Genomic DNA, 21,494 nt, shown 5'->3' on the forward strand with positions numbered 1-21,494 from the left:
CCATGATCAATTGCTGCTTTGGAGATGAGTTCTCACAGTAAAATGTAGCAGGCAGACAGTAGTGTGGATTTAGCACAGTAGCCCTTGTCCTCCCAACCCCAATATGTGATCTGTTTAACTGGGAAGTGACTGTGACCCAGTTCATACAAGCTGAGTAGTGAATATGACTGATCTCAGCAAATTGCATACCCCCTAATCCCCATGCTATCAGAAATAAATCTTGATGGATGAGCTCCTCACTAACAAATTAACAAATACTCTCTGAGTGGCAGCATGATTTCATTTATGTACTTCAACTGTATGCCTGACCTTAAATACAAGAAAAAAAGCAATCAGATGTGTATCTTCTAGTTGATAGGACTTTTGCTACAATCTGTATGCTTGGCTAACAGCTGGGAGAAAATGTGGGCATTTATAAATATTATTAAAGCAAAAGCAGAATTTTATTATGAACTTTCTAATCTGAGTCAGGACACACTCTTGTCTTTGGTGTGGGAAATTGCCCCTACAGGCAGATGAATCAGCAATGATCAACAGCATGAGCATGCAGAAGGCAATGGAAACTAATGCATTAAAGATACATAAAATGTATCAACAGGAAATTTGGCCTATAATTGAAAAAGTGTGATGATGATCTCTTCAATGGAAAAAGATTCCAGAGCAGTCCCCCATTTGAATCTCTGGGAGGGGTCTGCCAAAGGGGAGGTGACTATGAGAAAAAGATTGAACAACCAATGAAAGGATAATGTTCTACGAGTTACAGCATGGAGTGTCAGAAGGTTGAACATGGTAGCGAAGCTAGAAAATCTGAAAAGGGAAATGTAAAGGCTCAATCTAGATAAACAGGAGTTAATGAAGTGAAATGGAAAGAAAACAAAGATTTATGGTCAGATGAGTATAGGGCAATTTCAACAGCAGCAGAAAATGGTATAACAGGGAGTAGGATTCATTACAAATATGAAGGTAGGGCAGAGTGTGTGTCACTGTGAACAGTTTAGTGGTAGAGTTGTTCTTTTCAGAATCGACAGCAAACCACCACCAACAACGATAGTTCAGGTATAGATGCCAACGTTGTAAGATGAAGATGAAGAGACAGATAAAGTATATGAGGAAAGGGTAATATAGTATATAAACAGAGATGAAAATATAATACTCAAGGGGTACTGGAATGCAGTTGTAGAGGAAGGAGTAGAATAAATGGTTGCAGGAGAATATGGACTTAAGACAAGCAATGAGAGAGAAGAAAGACTAATTGAGTTCTGTAGTAAATTTCAGCTAGTAATAGCGAATACTCCGTCCATGAATCACAAGAGAGGAGGTGTACTTGGAAATGGCTGGGAGATACAGGAACATTTCAGTTATATTACATTATGGTCAGATAGATTTTCCAAAATCAGATACTGGGTTGTAAGGCATGCCCAGGAGCAGATACATACTCTGATCACAGTGTAGCAGTGATGAAGAGTAGGCTGAAGTTTAAGATATTATTCAGGTGGGATCAATATACAAATGACGAGATACCCTTGAAGCTCTCTAACCAGTGGCAGTACAGTTGAAGATGAGTGGACATCTCTAAAAAGGGCAATCACAAAAGTTGGAAAGAAAAACATAGGTACAAAGAATGTAACTGTGAGGAAAACAGGGCATACAGAAGAAATTCTTCAGTTGATTAATGCAAGATTGAAGTACAAAAATGTTAAGGGAACAAAATAAATAGGAAGAAATGATTGTTGGAAGGACTGACTCAGCATATAGGCAAGTCAAAACAACATTCAGCAAAATTAAAAGCTGGGGTGGTAACATTAAGAGTGCAACGAGAAATCCCCTGTTAAATGCAGAAGAGAGAGTGGATAGGTGGAAAGAGTATATTGAAGGCCCCCGTGAGGGGGGACGATTTGTCTGATGCGATAGTAGAAGAAATTGGAGTCAATTTAGAAGAGACAGAGGATACAGTACTAGAATCAGAATATAAAAGATGCCAATGACCTACTCAACTTACTGAAGTTCATTTGATATTGCACAAACAGTGTGGCATTATAGCTGTTGATCATGAGCCTCTTGGCAGACAATAACACATTGTCACATTGTCCTCATAGGACTAAAATGAGCAGGGTATCGACTATCAATAAAAATAAATGGTACACACAGGAACTATGAAAACTTAAAGATCAATGCAACAATTTCTACTACTTTGCAAAGAATTCATCTTATCTGCATGCCAAAGTAAGATACAAAGAAGGCAAATATCAGTACAGAATGGGTATTAAGAAAGCTAAATTAAAATGTAATTACAAATTGGTTGCACAAGCTATTAATAAACCAAAAGAAATGCGGAAAATCATTAATGAGAATCTAGCATCAGGTAGCAAAGAATTTGTATCTAGATCCAAAATTAGTGCTAATAGTTTTAATAATTATTTTGTAAACAGTGTAGATAGTGCAGTGACTAAGATACCTGATAGTAAACATGAACATAGCTAGTATTTGGATGTTGCCTATAAAAACCAAAATGCTAGGGAAAATGTGTTTTATTTTGAACACATTTGTGTAGAAGATGTACACTCTGTCATTCTTTCTCTTAGTAAAAGTGATTCACTGGGTATTTACAATATCAGCTCTAAAATATTGAAACTTAGTGGTCATAATATAGCAGAGGTTCTCTGTCACATCATAAACTACTGCTTTGATGAAAGTTGTTTCCCTAAAAAACTAAAAGTAACTAAAGTAATCCCAGTCCACAAAAAGGTGACAATAATTTGCCTAGCAATTATAGGCCAGTTTCTCTTGTACCTCTTTTATCCAAGGTAATTGGGAAATTAATGAGTATTCAAATAATCAATTTTCTAGATTCTCATCAATTACTTTCAAATAGCCAGTTTGGGTTTAGGAAAAATCTATCAACATGCGATGCTGTTATGAGCTACATATGTAACTGTCTTGAAGCAAAAGAAGAAAAATTTATTGTAAGTACAAACTTTTTTGACTTATCAAAAGCATTTGACACTGTGTGCCACAACACTCTGCTGCTGAAATAAAAAACTGTAGGTTTCTCAGTCTCTGCTGTTAAAATTATTCAGTCATTCTTATCTAATAGATCTCAAACTGTTTACTTCAATAACCAATATTCTAGTTTTTTTACCCGTTAATCACGGTGTTCCTCAAGGGTCAATCTTGGGCCCTCTCTTGTTATATGTTATATACACTCCTGGAAATTGAAATAAGAACACCGTGAATTCATTGTCCCAGGAAGGGGAAACTTTATTGACACATTCCTGGGGTCAGATACATCACATGATCACACTGACAGAACCACAGGCACATAGACACAGGCAACAGAGCATGCACAATGTCGGCACTAGTACAGTGTATATCCACCTTTCGCAGCAATGCAGGCTGCTATTCTCCCATGGAGACGATCGTAGAGATGCTGGATGTAGTCCTGTGGAACGGCTTGCCATGCCATTTCCACCTGGCGCCTCAGTTGGACCAGCGTTCGTGCTGGACGTGCAGACCGCGTGAGACGACGCTTCATCCAGTCCCAAACATGCTCAATGGGGGACAGATCCGGAGATCTTGCTGGCCAGGGTAGTTGACTTACACCTTCTAGAGCACGTTGGGTGGCACTGGATACCTGCGGACGTGCATTGTCCTGTTGGAACAGCAAGTTCCCTTGCCGGTCTAGGAATGGTAGAACGATGGGTTCGATGACGGTTTGGATGTACCGTGCACTATTCAGTGTCCCCTCGACGATCACCAGTGGTGTACGGCCAGTGTAGGAGATCGCTCCCCACACCATGATGCCGGGTGTTGGCCCTATGTGCCTCGGTCGTATGCAGTCCTGATTGTGGCGCTCACCTGCACGGCGCCAAACACGCATACGACTGTCATTGGCACCAAGGCAGAAGCGACTCTCATCGCTGAAGACGACACATCTCCATTCGTCCCTCCATTCACGCCTGTCGCGACACCACTGGAGGCGGGCTGCACGATGTTGGGGCGTGAGCGGAAGACGGCCTAACGGTGTGCGGGACCGTAGCCCAGCTTCATGGAGACGGTTGCGAATGGTCCTCGCCGATACCCCAGGAGCAACAGTGTCCCTAATTTGCTGGGAAGTGGCGGTGTGGTCCCCTACGGCACTGCGTAGGATCCTACGGTCTTGGCGTGCATCCGTGCGTCGCTGCGGTCCGGTCCCAGGTCGACGGGCACGTGCACCTTCCGCCGACCACTGGCGACAACATCGATGTACTGTGGAGACCTCACGCCCCACGTGTTGAGCAATTCAGCGGTACGTCCACCCGGCCTCCCGCATGCCCACTATACGCCCTCGCTCAAAGTCCGTCAACTGCACATACGGTTCACGTCCACGCTGTCGCGGCATGCTACCAGTGTTAAAGACTGCGATGGAGCTCCATATGCCACGGCAAACTGGCTGACACTGACGGCGGCGGTGCACAAATGCTGCGCAGCTAGCGCCATTCGACGGCCAACACCGCGGTTCCTGGTGTGTCCGCTGTGCCGTGCGTGTGATCATTGCTTGTACAGCCCTCTCGCAGTGTCCGGAGCAAGTATGGTGGGTCTGACACACCGGTGTCAATGTGTTCTTTTTTCCATTTCCAGGAGTGTATGAATGACCTACCTAGCAATGTAATAGATGATGCTACAAACTGTTACTTGTATGCAGATGATATCAGTTTAAGTGTTACAGTGCTTACGAACAATAATGTAAGTAACTCTACCTCACGCAAGGTAGATATACTTTCTAACTGGTGCAATGCCAATAGCCTGTCTATGAACATAAATAAAACACAGGAATTAAACATTTCTTATAACAGTAGAATCACCTGACAGACAGTTCCTGGCATGTTTCTTGGCATTGTTTTGCAAAATAATTTAGGCTGGCAGGTACATGTGAATTATTTAACACCAAAAATTTCTAAAGGAATATTTATGCTCAGAAAATTACAAGCAACAGTAGATGAGAAAATTTTGCTTTCTGTCTATTACAGTTATATTCACTCCCATTTGATGTATGGGACAATCTTGTGGGGTAATAATTGCTACTCAAAATGCTTATTTACAGCCCAGAAAAAAGCTGTCATACTGATACATAAAGTACCACCTAGAACTCACTGTAGAGAATTATTTATTAAACTTCGTATTATGACCTTGCCATGTATATACATATTTCAATGTTTCTTTTTAATGTACAATGTCTAGTTTTGATCTGAATTCTGATGTACATAGTTATAACACACGACACTGTAATGATGTAAGAAAAGACTACTGCTCATATACCAAAACTCTAAACACCTTCAGACACACATCTGTAAAGCTATTTAATAAACTACCAGAGTCAGTTAAGAGACTGGAGCTGAAAAAATTTAAAATATTTGTAAGAACTTTATTAATTCAAAATTGTTTTTATACAATGGAAGATTTCTGTGAGCATAATTTCTAACATAGATTAATTATTTGTATATCTATTGCCATTGTTGTTTGTACATTTATTGACGTTGCTTATACAAGCTTTGCATCCCTGTAAATGTTTTGTTTTTGGACAATAAAAATCAATCAATCAATCAATCAATCATAGAGATGGCCACAGTAATAACTAATATGAAATATCAGGTGGTGCATCTACAATGATCAGTCTGTTCATCCTGACTTCACTGCAATGCTCAAAATTACTGCATACCACCATCAACAGTACACACTGTCTGCTTGTATCATGGTAACACAGAGACTGTGTGTGCAGCAATCACCATGTGTCTTCTTCCATGATGATTTGTCAGCCCTCTTCCTGCCAGTTGCCAATAATGGTTGCACTGCCTATGTATCTTATCCTCTGTGGCTGCACCACACTACATTAAATCCGGACCATGTGGGTGACTGACAGCACCCAACTGGCCACAACAACACAACACTGCTATCAAGTTATATGCCTAATGTGGCCTTTCTCTGATATTTTTTCAGGCTCACAGACCATATACAAATAAAGATTTGAAGTGAATACTGTGTTATTATGTCTAGCAAAAGTAACAATAAAATAGTCCATATTTATCAGAACTAAAAGAGTTATGCAACACAGGTTGCAGAACTTTTTATGGGTTCGGGATGCTGTTTTGAAGATGCTAATTGCATGGATCTATTCTTAAAACTTTCAGGCTAGGTAATGTGCCCTGAAAGTGTTATGGATCATCCTGCACTTTAATAGAAAATTTTTTGTCACCCATTTGAGCTGCAAAAGTTTGGTATTAGATCTGTGACTCAATGAAATTGAAAAACATCCATTACCTGTTGGGTCAAATGGATAAAAATCTTCTTCAAGAAGTTCTTTGCAGTAAAACTTGGCAAGAATAGTGTTGAGACATCGTCGATCCCAGTCATCGGTAACACGACCCCCATAATTGCATTCTCCAGTTAAGTAACGAAGAGCATCAAACTGCACATCCTGCAAATAATGAAAACAAAAATTTAACTATTTGTTACAAATACATGTTCTGTTTTATGTGTCACACATCACATTCACATCATATAACACTGTTTTCATTGGTAGAAGAAGTGCTTATGGAAGTGTAACTTCATGATGTGTTCATACATTGCAATGTTTCCTTGACATTCTCTGCTTTGAATCTGTTGATTTCTCATAGTTTTCAGCTGCTCCATAACTATATTTATATCTTGACTATGACAGTGTAAGTCATTCTAGCTTTGTTTTCTTGGCAGTTCTCCAACATACTGCTGATTCTCATAAATAAACAGTATCAGTTTCTTCAGCAACAGTCTCCATTTATTCTTCTATAATCATACAGTAAATCCTTCTACACAAAACTCTCATGGCTTATCTTATCCAGATGTTGCATAAGAGTGACATGAATCGAAACTGTACAATCTTCTACTGTTTCTTCATGGAACACTCCAAGCATTGTTTTCCTGAGTTCTTTTACTCTTGACTTGTCACACTACCCCTAGCTGGGAAGACAGTGCATGGAGTGTGCACAGATGGCAACACAGATACTGCATCTCATGTAGTTACTGCAACACCATCCCACCTTGAAGACATGCAGCATCCCGCAGTGTACTCACAATATGTCATAATTTGTAACAACATTCCAAAACACCTGTGCTCTCCTAAATACTGAATAATTATATCACTTATAGTTCACGAGCATCAATTGTTACATTGTCATAGCGTTACTCATCACTCTACTGTAGTGGTATGTAACATCACATTCCCCCACTCAGACGAATGCTCTCATAACAAGTTACCTAAGCTTAACTAGTAACATAACCAGTGCTATACATAATGGATTTCTTTATCAAGTATGTTTAATATCTTACATACATATCTGCCAACTTCGAGAGACTATAATAGCAATATACTTATTTTGTTTTGTTCGTGCATAATGTTTCGTAGTACTTCTTTCCCATAGTCCAACTACCTAGACAGACAGCTTGTTTTTAACAAGTTTATACTTACTTTTTATTTATTCATATACTGCATAGATATACAACAATTTCTTAACAAAGGTTATATTTATTTTTTACTCACTCATATATTTATTATTTTTTGTATCTTCTAATGCTTTGTGCCCTTCTTGTCCATAGCATTTATCTTCATTTCACAACACCACTTTTTTAAAATCTAATTATAAGAGAAAAGTTCTTTACAATAAGTAGTTTATGCTATTATCACAACTTGTTCCAGCTGCTTCATATATCTTATTTTAATTTCATCTCTTTTGATCACTATGAATATACAGTTGGAGCTTCAATTTGAGTATCTAACATTTAGTATAAAAACTCAGACACTTTTTTCATTTTTCATTATTCCCTAAACTACTATACCTAACAGGCTAGTACACCTCAAGTTTTTAATAAGCTTCAAAATTTTTAACCTCCTTAAAACTATTTTACTTGCAGTGCCTAGTTTCAGAAATGACTCCCATTATCAAATCACCATCTTCATACTAATGTGATACAGCTGTTCATTAACAGACAGGGTATCATTGCACTGGTATATCCATCCACTTTTCCTCTGTATGATGATTCAACTGAGAATTGAGAAGCTTACAAAAAAATACTCATATAGCATTTTTGGCTTTTGGTGTGGCAGACTTGAATTTATGCGAAGCCTTATTTCTCTCGTGGTTTCCACCTAAAGTGTTATCAATTACTGTGTCAGCTTGCCCCTTTGCAAGAACCAGCAGCTCTTACTTTTGAGCACAACTGCAGTTTACAGTTCATCTATCATTGAAAATGAATACATTACATAGCGGCATGAATTGAATTCTACTGATGCCAGAAGAAACCAGACCAGTCATACAGGGTCTGGGCAGCCAAACTTCATGACCTTAGCTGTAAGTGTCAAATCATTACTGGAGCCCTTACTGACTCTGATGCAGACTCTGTAGTACCCGACAAAATTATCTTTTTACCTCTGGACAAGGAAGTGTGCCTGTTGTCAGAAGTTTTGCAAATGGAATAATTTTTTGAAGCTTCTCAGGCAATGGATGACCAAATTGAATGTGGGGTGATGTGGCAGTTGTGTCACAAAGTGTCCCCCCCCCCCCCCCCCCCCCCCCACTAGGACAACAGATAGCTTGCACGAGGAAGAGGCAGTCATTGTAGTAAAGATGTGGGCCCAGTGCCAAGCAGACCAAGGCTGGTCCAAGCAGTCACAGCACCAGCATCAATGTTCTCTGTTACCATCTTGTCATTTCTGTTTTGTCAAGTATAAACAATCGGCATGCCCTAAGCACTACACTATTTGTAATGCTTGCCAGAGGAAAGGCCACATTGCCTCCATGTGCCATTCACCAATGGTTTCTCAGGATATGGACATGGACATAAACTGTGTGACTCCAAAGCTTGTGCCTTCTCCCAAGTTGTTTATTGAGTTAAGTACTTTTCACCAAATGCTCCAGCTACAGATTAACACACGTGCTGCAATGATGTTATTGAATTCTCAAACCTATGTGAGTTTAGGCTTGCTATCGTTGACACCAACCACAAGGAAGCTGGTCAGTTTTAACAAACAGAACAGTGCACTGATGGGACAATTTACAGCATCTACCTCTTACAAATCAATGGTTCATTCTGTTACATATTTGGTGGTTGCTGATGCCAGTGCCAGTGTTAAGAACTTGTTTGGGATGGATGCATTTCTGGCATTTGGATTTGCTATCATTGACACAGTTCACCTTGTATCTGATCAGGTACCTTATTCTCAACTGGAGAAACTCTGTGAGGAATTTTTGGCTTGTTTTGGGAAGCCTTAGGGTGTGCTACAAATTTTGCTGCTCATATTTCTTTGAAATCCATGGCTTGGCCATGCTTTTGTCATGAGCGTCCTATTCTTCTCGCCCTGAAAGATCAGGTGAAAGCAGAAATGGACAGAATTCAATCTCGAGGGATGGTGCAACCTATTATGACTAGTGAATGGTCATCCCCACTGGCTGCATTTCAGAAGTTGTTGGAGAAACTTCATCTCTGTGGAGAGTTCAGTATGACTGTCAATGTTCAGTTGATCGTAGTTACATATCCTCTCCTACCTGGAGGAACTACTGGCAAAACATGTGGAGGCCAGTACTTTTCTTTGTCTGAAGCATATCTGCAGCTTCCTGTGCACAACAAATCTTGGCAGGTTCTGGGTCTGAATACTTTTTGGGCTCTATGAACATTTGTGCCTTGTTTTTGGTGTGGCTAATGCCACTGCTATTTTCCAATGATTTTTAGAGCAACTGACTATGCCTGTCCTGGGTTGTATTAATTATTTGGATGATGACTGTTATTGGCTCTTCCATGGCGATCACTTGAAAAGTTTGTGCACTTCTTTTTCTGTCTTATAGTTCACTGGCTTATAGCATAACCTTGTGAAATCTCAGTTTTTTCAATCTTCCACTGTTTATTTGGGATCTTGCAGGATGGGGTTCAACCACATTCAGTGAAGACAGCCTGCTACCATAAATTCCTGCCTCTCTGAAGCAATTCTGGACATGTTGGGTGTCACATTATCCTGTTGGAATTGCCCAAGTCTGTTGGAATGCACAATGACAGGAACGGATGCAGGTGATCAGACAGGATTCTTACGTAAGTGTCATCTGTCATAGTCATATCTAGACATATCAAGGGTCCCATATCACTCCAAGTGCACGTGCCCCACATCATTACAGAGGTGGCCACAACAACCCACCTGTTGCATGCCTTGTTATGCAAGAATGTACCTTTTTTGCTGTTGCCTACATTGTGAATGTGCTTTTCAAGTATTGAATCCAAACTCCTCTCGGCTCCTTGTTTAGCAAAACAGCACACAGTTTTGGTGACTGACACCTCATAGTATGGCTTCAGTACAGTTCTAGCACACCGATATGCCAACAGCTCTGAACAATCTGTTCCTTTCACCTCTAAATCCCTCACTTCGGCCCAGCGGCATTACTCTTGGGTGGATAAAGCCGCTCTTGCCACAGTCTATGCTCTCCAGAAATTTCATGTTTTCTTGTATGGCTCCAAGTTTCACCTTATTACTGATCATAATACTTTAGTTTCCTTGTTTAACTGTCACACTGGCTTGCCTGACGAAGCAGCATTTTGCCCACAATGCTGGGTACTGTTCTTGTCTTGCTACAGTTATGAAAACCATTTTTGACCTACATCTAATATGTCAATGCAGACATCTTGTACCGCCTGCCTGTGGGTCTTGATCCCAGCTTTGATCATACAGAATTCCTTTGCTTCCATCTTGATGTTGAGATGCAGGTCATGGTTGAAGGTTTCCCAATTATGAGCACATGCATAACAGCTGCCATTGTTGCCAACCCGGCTCTCCGCCAGGTTGTTTGATTTGTTCAACAGGGCTGGCCAGATAAACAACTGGGTCAGGCTTCGACCCCCTGCACAACTACTTTTCCTTACGGTGTTGCTCTTTATTTTTGAGAACTTGTTTGGGATGGTGTTTTGCTGTTGTCCACGGAAGATCTCTCTCCCAAAGCAGTCATTCCAACCACATTACAGCAAGACATTTTATGCCTTCTACAATAGGACCATGAGGAGTTTTGTGCACTAAACTGTTAGCTAGGAGACATGTTTTTTGGTCAGGGATTGATGCAGCTTGTGAGCAGTGTGCCCAGGCAACTCCTAGGGTGTCTGTCCCCTGGCTCGCTTCACACCAGCCATGAGGACATATTCATGTAGACTTTGCAGGTCCCTTCTTGAAATCCTATTGGCTCTTGGTTGTGCATGCATTTTCACAGTTTCCTTACATTCTCTGGAGGGCTTTGATGTCAGCTGATGTAACAATTCATATGTATTTGAGGGTTTTTTCTATTGAGGGCTTTCTTTGTACCTTAGTATCTGATAATGGGCCCCAGTTCATTTATCAAATCTTTCAATTGTTTTGTTCCTGCCACAGCATCAGTCATGTTATGGCTCCAAAATTCCACCCTCAATCAAATGGCAAGGTATACAACTAGTGTGTATATTCAAGTCCCAAATGAAAACCTGGTTGTGGATTCTTAGCCAGCTTAGCTGCTTTCTGAGCACCTATCACTTCATGGCTACGGAGAAAGCAGCCACGCACACTCTTCCATCTTCTGCAGCCCGCACTGCTCCCTCTGCAGTTGGGTTCATCTGGCCACTTTGCTCTGGAATCACCAGTGTGGGTGCGAGGGTTTGTTCACCAGTCCAAGTGGATACCAGTCACTGTTGTCTGTCACTGAGGATGCCATCTTCATGACTTCTGTACAACTGATGGCACACCACTTTGTTCAGTTGCAACTCCACTTGTTGCTGGAAGCTTGTGGTTCACGGGTGTGGCACTCATCACCACTGACCATCCCACAGCCCTCTGCCACTTGCCTATCATGGCCTGCTGCGGAGGTGCCCCTGCCCCATTGGCCACTTCCTGCACTTGCGGTGCCCTGCAGTTCCAGCTTCCTGGTGCTGGGTACCAGTCTGTCTGCTGTTCCGGTTGGGCCACCTCCACTGGCCTCCTCACCATCATCGCCTCAGCCATAGTCATCAATGGGTCTTGCCTCATCTCCTTCACACTGAGACCTTCCTGTTGATGATGATGATGCAGAGATGGTGATGGCACCCTTCTCTCCAGTGCTGTCATTGGGCACTGTGCAGGCCCACCAACCTTGGGCATGCCCGCATCCTCGCACATTCCAGCCCTATGCTCTGGTGCCATTCAGCAATTTGCCCTGCCCCGCCATTGGCACTGTTAGCTCTGCTCCACATCAATGGCTGTGTCTCTTGTTTGGGTACCAGCATCTCTTCTTTTGCCTGGGCAACCTCTTCTCATGAAGGAGGGGTGTGTTGTATCATGTGACTAGTGCATGTGAGTGTGAGTGCACATAATATAGTGTTGCTGCATATGTATACTTAATTAAATGCCAACTGCATCAGTGGAGGCCAACAGCTAGATGCTGCTTGTAGGAACTGTGCACATGGCACAATCTCCCCTGTACCATCTACCAGTCAAATGAAATTTTGTGCGGCGAGGGCCTCCCAGAGGGTAGACCTGATCGCCTGGTGCAGGTCTTTTGAGACAATGCCACTTCGGCAACTTGCATGTCGATGAGTATGAAATGATGATGATGAAGATGACACAAACATCCAGTCCCTGAGCGGAGAAAATCTCCAAAGCAGCCGGGAATCAAACCCTCCACCCCCCTCAGCATGCCAAGCCAGCTACAGTGCCGGACATCTACTGGTTACTCATGCCTAAATACAGGTGGAGCAGCATTGGCTCACATTCACTATGTTCCTTCAGTCTGTTTTAGTTCGTAATGCGCACATCAATTGCTCTGTGTATCACGTATGCTGCACTGTATGTATGATTCTTTTGTCTTGTGACGTGTGGAGTTACGAGAGGCTTATTTCCATTCATGTTCAGAGATTTATGAATAAAGCCATATTTGTGTTACTTGGATTGGCTTGGTTTCATGTATTACTTGGTTACTACAGGTGTCCCAAGTGTGTGCAGTAATGCTGTGCAAAACAATGTGTTATAAGTTACCTGATGCAAACTGTGTAAAGCAAAGAACACTGTATCACAAGGACCATCATCCTGATTTAGGTTTTTCTAATCATTTCAGGCAAATGATGGGATGGTCCTTCACAAAATGGTTCAAATGGGTTTAAGCACTATGGGACTTAACATCTGAGGTCATAAACCCCTAGACTTAGAACTACTTAAACCTAACTAACCTAAGGACATCACACACAGCCATGCCTGAGGCAGGATTCGAGCCTGCGACCACAGCAGCAGTGCGGTTCTGAACTGAAGTGCCTAGAACTGCTTGGCCACAGTAGCCGGCCACAGTTAACTAGCTGTTTTATCCTCCATAAAGCATACTTATATATTCTGTATGTATGCATATTTAGAGTTACTTATTTTGCATGGTATTGTGATGCCAAATCCTACATCACTGTGAAATGAGTAAATAAATAAATTAAAATCACTTATTGAGGGTTTTAAGAAAGATGATGCATGTAATTATCACAGATACTGAAATATGATAATAAATGTCCATGTATTGTCGATTAGGGAAATGCTAAGTTTAATACCAGACACTTTCATTTTTGTAAGTGTTTTGAACAATTAAGAAAAGAAAAGAAAAGAAAAGAAAAGAAAAGAAATCATGGTTGAGCTGCCAGCCATATCATGGTGTATTTAGGTTCACAATAGAGGTATATTACTGTAATGACCATTCATATTACTCACATTAACTAACATTCTCATCACAAAAAGTTCCATATAATCATTATTTGATTAAAATATTATTATTATTATTTATAGGCTTACAACTTTACTTGAGGGAACAAGTCACCTTCTATTGACTTTGTGTCTACAATTGAGAAGTATGACATCAGGATTCATGTGAGACCTCTGAGGGCTTATTTTATATTTGATACTTCTATACACTTGGACAATCAAGGCAGTAAAATACAATGGAGAAATTTGCATATTATAAGATTTATCATTTAAAGAATGTTTTGGGTTCAACTTGAGTATAGTCTCTAATCTAGATGTCAATCCCTCATCTACCTTATTTGCTTTTGTATGTAAGTGATTTTATACAGAATACTTATCACTTTGGCCCTAAAAGGCAAGAGAGCTAATGCTGAATCAATGACACACAGTTTCCCAGCTACAAGCTGAGGCTCGAATATATGCAGAAAGATTCTAGGTCAAAATATACGGTTATACACATATCAAAAAAAGTTTTGCATCGGCCCAGTTCCCAGAACTCCTGAAGATAGACGTTTACTGTGGACACTGTATCACAGACACAGTCCCTCTGACTGTTTAGAGATGTCACTAAACCCAACAAAAGATGTAAACAACAATGCATGAGCAGGGCCGATTAGATGGAGGGGGTTCGACAGCCAATCAGTTCCAGTCATTCCACCAAGAGTACACAGCTTGTGTTGTCTGTAGTTCAACCATGCCTAGATGATCAGCAGTGGTTAGCACACTGGACTCACATTCAGGAGGGCGACGGTTCAATCCCGCGTCTGGCCATCCTGATATAGGTTTTCCGTGATTTCCCTAAATCGCTCCAGGCAAATGCCGGGATGGTTCCTTTGAAAGGGCATGGCCGACTTCCTTCCCCGTCCTCCCCTAATCCGATGAGACCGATGACCTCGCTGTCTGGTCTCCTTCCCCAAAACAACCAACCAACCAACCAACCAACCTAGATGATCAATACTGCAGTTCAATCATGCCCGCATTGTTACTTTGTGCCAGGAAGGGTTCTCAGCAAGGGAAGTGTCTAGGTGTCTCGGAGTGAACCAAAGCGATGTTGTTCAGACATGGAGGAGATACAGAAAGACAGAAACTGTAGATGACATGTCTCGCTCAAGCTGCCGAATGGCTACTACCGCAGTGGATGACTGCTGCCTATGGATTATGGCTCAGAGGAACCCTGGCAGCAATGCCACCATGTTGAATAATGATTTTCGTGCAGCCACAGGATGTCGTGTTACAACTCAAACTGTGCGCAATAGGGTGCATGATGCGCAACTTCACATCTGATGTCCATGGCAAGGTCCAACTTTCCAACCATGACACTGTGCAGTGTGGTACAGATAGGTCCAACAACATGCCGAACGGACTGCTCAGGATTGATATCATGTTCTCTTCATCAATGAGTGTTGCATATGCCTTCAACCAGACAATCATCAGAGATGTGTTTGGAGGCAACCCGGCCAGGCTGAACGCCTGAAACACACTGTCCAGTGAGTGCAGCGAGGTGGAGGTTCCCTGCTGTTTTGAGGCGATATTATGTGGGGCTGGTGGTCATGGAAGGCACTGTAACAGCTGTACAATACATGAAGGGCATCCTCCGACAGATAGTGCAACCATACTGGCAGATTATTGGCGAGGCATTCGTCTTCATAGACGACAATTTGTGCCCCCATCGTGCACATGTTGTGAATGACTTTATTCAGGATAATGATATCACTCGACTAGAATGGCAGTATGTTCTCCAGAGATGAACCCTATCAAATGCGCCTGGGATAGATTGAAAGGGGCTGTTTATGGATGATGTGACCCACAAACCACTCTGAGGGATCTATGCCGAATCACCGTTGAGGAGTGGGACAGTCTGGACCAACGGTGCCTTGATGAACTTGTGGATAGTATGCCATGATGAATACAGACGTGCATCTATGCAAGAAGATGTGGTACTGCGTATTGGAGGTACCGGAGTGTACAGCAATCTGGACACCACCTCTGACGGTCTCACTGTTTGGTGGTTCAACATGCAATGTGTGGTTTTCATGAGCAACAAAAAGGGCGGAAATGATGTTTATGTTGATCTCTTTTCCAATTTTCTGTACACGTTTCGGAACTCCCCAAACTGAGGCAATGCAAAACTTTTTTTGATGTGTGATATTTATTTATTTATTTATTTATTGCTCCAGAAAAAATTATATACATACAATATATTTCAGATGTAGGACATATCTTATAGAACAATCACACTAAAAAAATAATTCCTTAATGAAAAGATTTTAGCAGCTTATTTAATGCATTTATGCATTTGGTATTCTTAATAATTTCTGGCATCTTATTATAGACTGTTACACCAGAGCAATAAACACACTTTAAGATAGACTTGTCCTGGAATAATTTACACATATATTGCCCCTTAATCTGAAATGGTGTTCATATACAGCATTATTTTGGATAGAGAGAGTCTCTTTCTTCATCACAATCCCTTTTTTGCAAAGAGCACAATTGCTGGGATATAAACCCAGGGAAGCAGGAGAATATTTCAATCTTTTCTTAAAGGTTTACATGAACTATCATTTGCTTATCTTATTATTTGGATTATTCTCTTTTGCTTCCTGAATGTTGTTGTGTCAGGAGAAGAATTTCCCTGAAAGATAACACCATAACTTAAAATCAAATGTATCCAAGAAAAATACACAGTTTTTACAGTTTCAAGAGTTGCATTGCTGGATAGTATTCTGATTACATATGTTAGTTTAGACAGTTGGGAGTTTAAGGATGTTATGTGAGAGTTCCATTTTAGATTTTCTTGCAGGCAAAGGCCTACAGATTTTGTCAGGGTGGCATTCTGAATTTCTTGGTTATTCATGTGAATTTCTGTCTTTTGGTATAATCATTTGCTGGGGGCTGAAAGTGTATATTATCAGTTTTTTTGAGAGTTTAAGACAAGCCTGTTCCTATAGAGCCATTGTGAAATTTCATCTGTTATGACACCTGTAGCAGTGATAGGATCTTTATTATTTTCAACTTCAATAAGCAGAGTGGTGTCTTCTGCAAATAGTATTGCTTCTGTTTTCTTTACACATGAGAAGAGGTTATTAATACATGAGGGCAGATTATTAATGTATACTAGAAGAAGGAAGAGTGCTAAGGCAGAGCCCAGTGATATACCATGTGACAGTGAGGATTGCCTGAAAGGTATTTCTGTGTAGTGTTAGTATGTTTGTGTAACCTTAGATTCCCCCCCCCCCCCCCCCCCCCATCTCCTCCACATATGTACCATGGACCTTGCTGTTGGTGTGGAGGCTTGCTTGCTGCAGCAATACACATAGCCATACCACAGGTGCAAGCACAATGAATGGGTATCTGTTGAGAGGTCAGACAAACGTGTGGTTCCTGAAGAGGGGCAGTAGCATTTTCAGTAGTTGCAGGGGCAACTGGCTGGATGATTGACTGATCTGGTCTTGTAACATCAACCAAACCAGCCTTGCTGTGCTGGTACTGCAAATGGCTGGAAGTAAGGGGAACTACAGCCATAATTTTTTCTGAGAGCATGCAGCTCTACTGTATGGTTTAATGATGATGGCACTTCTTGGGCAAAATATTCTGGAGGTAAAATAGACCCCCATTTGGATCTCCAGGTCAGGAGTACTCAGGAGGATTTTATTATCAGGAGAAACAAAACTGGTGTTCTACCAATTGGAATGTGGAATGTCAGATCCCTTAATTGGGCAAGGTCAGAAAGTTTAAAAAAGCAAATGGGTACGTTAGAGGTAGGTATAGTGGGAATTAGCGAAGTTCGGTCACAGGAGGAACATGGCTTCTGGTCAGGTAAACACAGGGTTATAAATACAAAATCAAATAGATGTAATGCACAAGTAGGTTTAATAATGACTAAAAATGTAGGAATGTAAAAGGTGTACAAGTATGCTTCTGCCATTTGTCGATAGGTGGTGACAACGGTAAGTAGCGGTCGAAAGATACAGCTTGCAGATGTCAGGCAGTTAGCTTGGACCTTGGTCAACGAAACCTCATTCAAACATTAGTCAATTTGTGTCTGCGTCATAAAGTTGTTCTTGATTGAAAATGTCAGTTTACGAGCCTAATTCTCGTCATTTGCAGGAGGTGTTACTGTTTTGTTTCTATAAGAAGAAAACAGCAGCTGAGTCTCATCGAATGCTCTCAAGTATGTATGGTAAGGACCCTTCTAGTGAAAGAATGTGTCGTGAGTGGTTTCAATGCTTCAAGAATGGTGATTTTAATGTCGTACATTGGCATAGTGATGGAAGAGAGAATGTTTTCAAAGATACAGAATTGGAGACACTGCTGAGTGAAGACTTGCATCAAACTCAAGAATAATTGGCATGATTAGTGGAACAGACACAGCAAGCCATTTCAAAACGTCTCAAGGCTATGGGCATGATTCAGAAAGAGGAACTTGGGTCCTGTGTGAGCTGAAACCAAGAGACATTGAACAGTGTTTGTGTGTTTGTGAACAGTTGCTTCAGAGGCAAAACTGGAAGGGATTTCTGCATCGCATTGTGAGTGGGGACAAAAAATGGGTTCATTACAATAACCCTAAAAGCAAAAAGTCATGGGGATATCCCAGCCATGCTTCCACGTCGAAGATCAAACTGAATATTCACGGCTCCAAGATCATTCTCTGAATTTGGTGGGACCAGCTCAGCATCATGTACTATGAGGTGTTAAAACCAAGTGAAACAGTCATAGGTGCTCATTATTGAATGCAATTAATGCGTTTGAGCAGAGCATTAAAAGACAAATGGCCACAGTACAGCGAGAGGCATGATGAGGTGGTTTTGCAGCATGACAATGCTCAACCGCATGTTGCAAAAGAGGTCAAAACGTAGTTGAAAATGTTAAAATGGGAGGTCCTACCCCACCCACTGTATTCTCCAGACATTGCTCCCTCTGACTATGACCTGTTCCGATCAATGGAGCATGGCCTGGCTGACCAACACTTCTGATCTCATGAAGAAGTCACAAATTGAATCGATTCATGGATTGCTTCAAAAGACGAACAATTTTTTCGAAACGGTGTTTGTACACTGCCCAAAAGATGGGAGAAAGTAGTGGCTAATAATGGAAAATACTTTGAATGATACATATGTAACCAATTTGTTTCATTAAAGCCTCAAATATTGGGCAAAAACAGCAGAAGCAAAGTTGTACACCTTGTAGATAAGTTGCTATGAAGAGCATAGTGAACACACTGTTGTAGCCAAGACAAGACGCAAAACCCACACCCACCACAGTACTACAAGTTTATATGCCAACCAGTTACACATATGAGGAAGAGATTGAGGAATTGTATGAGAGATAAAAGAAATTATTCAGATAGTTAAGGGAACCAGTGTCAACACCATTGTTGGAGGTGTGACCCCTTTTTTTGCCACATACCATCAAAAGATACTGTGAGGTCATGACTGCCATCATTTTCTTTCACTGCTTCTTCCACAGCTACCTGAATTGACTTCTGTGCTACATCTTCAACTGCAGTTCCTAGTACATAGTTGTAGGCGTCAAACTTCGAAGGTACACTTGGAAGATTTAGAACACCACATAGCATATCACCAGCTGCTTTGCCCTTACCAATTGCTCACAATCCATAAACTAACCTAATATTTACACTATAAAGTTCAGTTTTCTTGCATCCATTATTTGCAGTTATTGAAACAGAACTTGGAAACTTACAACTGTACTAACAAACACTGCATATTAAATTAAACTGGGCAGCCAGGCCAACATGGGAGTCTACTTTCAGAGAAACATTTCCTTGACATTTTTTGCAGCACACACTTGTCTTCAAGAGCTTTGCACAACATACTTGTATCAATGAGTTCAAAAACTTCTTTCCCTTTATCAAGTGAATGATATTTCTCTTCCAAATCTCATAGTTTTTTATGACAAGCACTGCTTTCATTTGGAATAAGTTCGTTCGGTAAATCAGTAGTAAATACAAAATAACTCGACAACAACAACTTTCTTATAGCACACTGTTTACAAAAAACCCCCTCACAAAGTCAAAGAGTAACTTGAGGAAACCAGAGTGAAACATTTTAGACAAATAGTATATAAAGAGTTGCTGGAAAGCGGGATGTTTGGATTCATGTCACATAAATGTACTGCCAAAAAGTTTATGGTCAGCCATGAGAGATGTGTATAACTAAAGCGCAATACCTGATCTCACAAATCTATAAAAATAAAATAGTTATAATTCTAGTAGAGTTATGTATGACACGTCATTTTAAAGAGGAAACATGGCGGAATATAATACGTCAATAAAACAAAAATTGATTTTTTAACCCAAAATCCAATTCTGTATCCCCTTAAGACCGGGCTGGTGATAAGAACTGACATATTGTAATGATAATTCCCACCTACAGAATTCTGAGACACTTGTGTCAGGGAAAGAATACAGATGACATGTGTGATGTAACAGGAACTGTGGTCACAACAGTCAGGTTGTAGAGTACAGTCTGGAACAGGATACTGTGTGTCGCTTGTGTATACCCTTTGTCTATGCCAATTCATCTTAACTGATAACTTGGTGGTCCCATGAGGAAGGGCGAACAATATTTACATAACAACTGGTACATGAAATGGTGGCTCTACCTTTGACAGTATACATTTTGGCAGTTACAGGGTGGTATAGGTGGTGGTAGGAGGGTGCATAGCGCAAGTCTTACAGCAGGGATGGTCACAGGGGTAGGGTAGGTGATGCACTTTCGCTCATGACATGTGTAATTTCGGAAAGCATGTGTCCATATAGTTCACAGGCCTGCTTATAGAGCCACCTGGGTCAGCCCCCTTGTGCACTCTGGTGAGCCACCACAGAATCAGCGTTATTTAAGTGATCACAAATGAGTTGTCAGCCTATTCTTTACACTGTATTACTGTTGTTCAGTCAATGTGTTCAGTGCTATGCACAACCTGTATCTTACGTGTCGTTCTATAAAGTACCATGTTGGCAATGAGTGAGGGCTACGTTTCCTCTGTGCGTTAGTGTCAGTGTTACGTCACCCGACAAATATTTCATAGAATAGATACTTCAATGTATCATTGCCCAGCAGCAAGCTGCTGTGGAACAACACCAGGTGTCTCAGTGAAACCATTCCCCTTTCTGCCATACCTCGAATTGGCTGAAGATTGTGTCTCCTAAAAGACGTGATTATGCCAACATATCCAAGTTTTTAGCATGTGTGATGCAAACCTGCATGGAGCTTTCTTTCTTTCCTGACTTTCACCAAATGTATCAGTTGTTGTGCCAACTTGTGCCTCTGCAAGAAGCAGCCATCTTAGCATTTGATGAAATGTGCTAGCTTCTCTCAACCTATCACTGTGACAGAACACATGTCACTGCAACACATAGAATTTTACCGTAGTCAGAAACACCCAAACCTATCTTACAAAGCCTGGGCTGCAGAATTATTTGGGCTGAGCCATTGTAAATTTGTCACTAGTACCCATCACGAATCCTACATGACCACATAGTGCCTGATGTTGTTATTCATGTGGCCCTAGATAGGGAAGTCTGTGAAAAAACACTACAATGTCAGAATCTGACACTTGCAGATGTGCTCATCATAGCACAGTCCTCTGAAGTGTTTTGGACCTCAAGCGATCAGATTGGTATGTGAGTGGAGGTAATAGAGGTTATTCAGTTAACCCCTGATAGGTAGACTGCAACTGTTTCGGATGATAAGGAACCCACTGCAGTGATACA

At 41.2% G+C, this 21,494-nt stretch overlaps 1 protein-coding gene across 1 annotated transcript in view; it reads right to left on the reverse strand.

Annotated features, from left to right (window-relative positions):
* LOC126456873 (dynein axonemal heavy chain 7-like) overlaps nt 1-21,494 on the reverse strand; it is a 783,013-nt gene that overhangs the window by 103,318 nt on the left and 658,201 nt on the right. Inside the window, 1 exon segment of the mRNA XM_050092694.1 lies at nt 6,295-6,451. Within this exon segment, the coding sequence (XP_049948651.1) occupies nt 6,295-6,451 (157 nt within the window).

Source organism: Schistocerca serialis, chromosome 2 (assembly GCF_023864345.2).
Source record: "Schistocerca serialis cubense isolate TAMUIC-IGC-003099 chromosome 2, iqSchSeri2.2, whole genome shotgun sequence".
NCBI lineage: Eukaryota > Metazoa > Arthropoda > Insecta > Orthoptera > Acrididae > Schistocerca > Schistocerca serialis.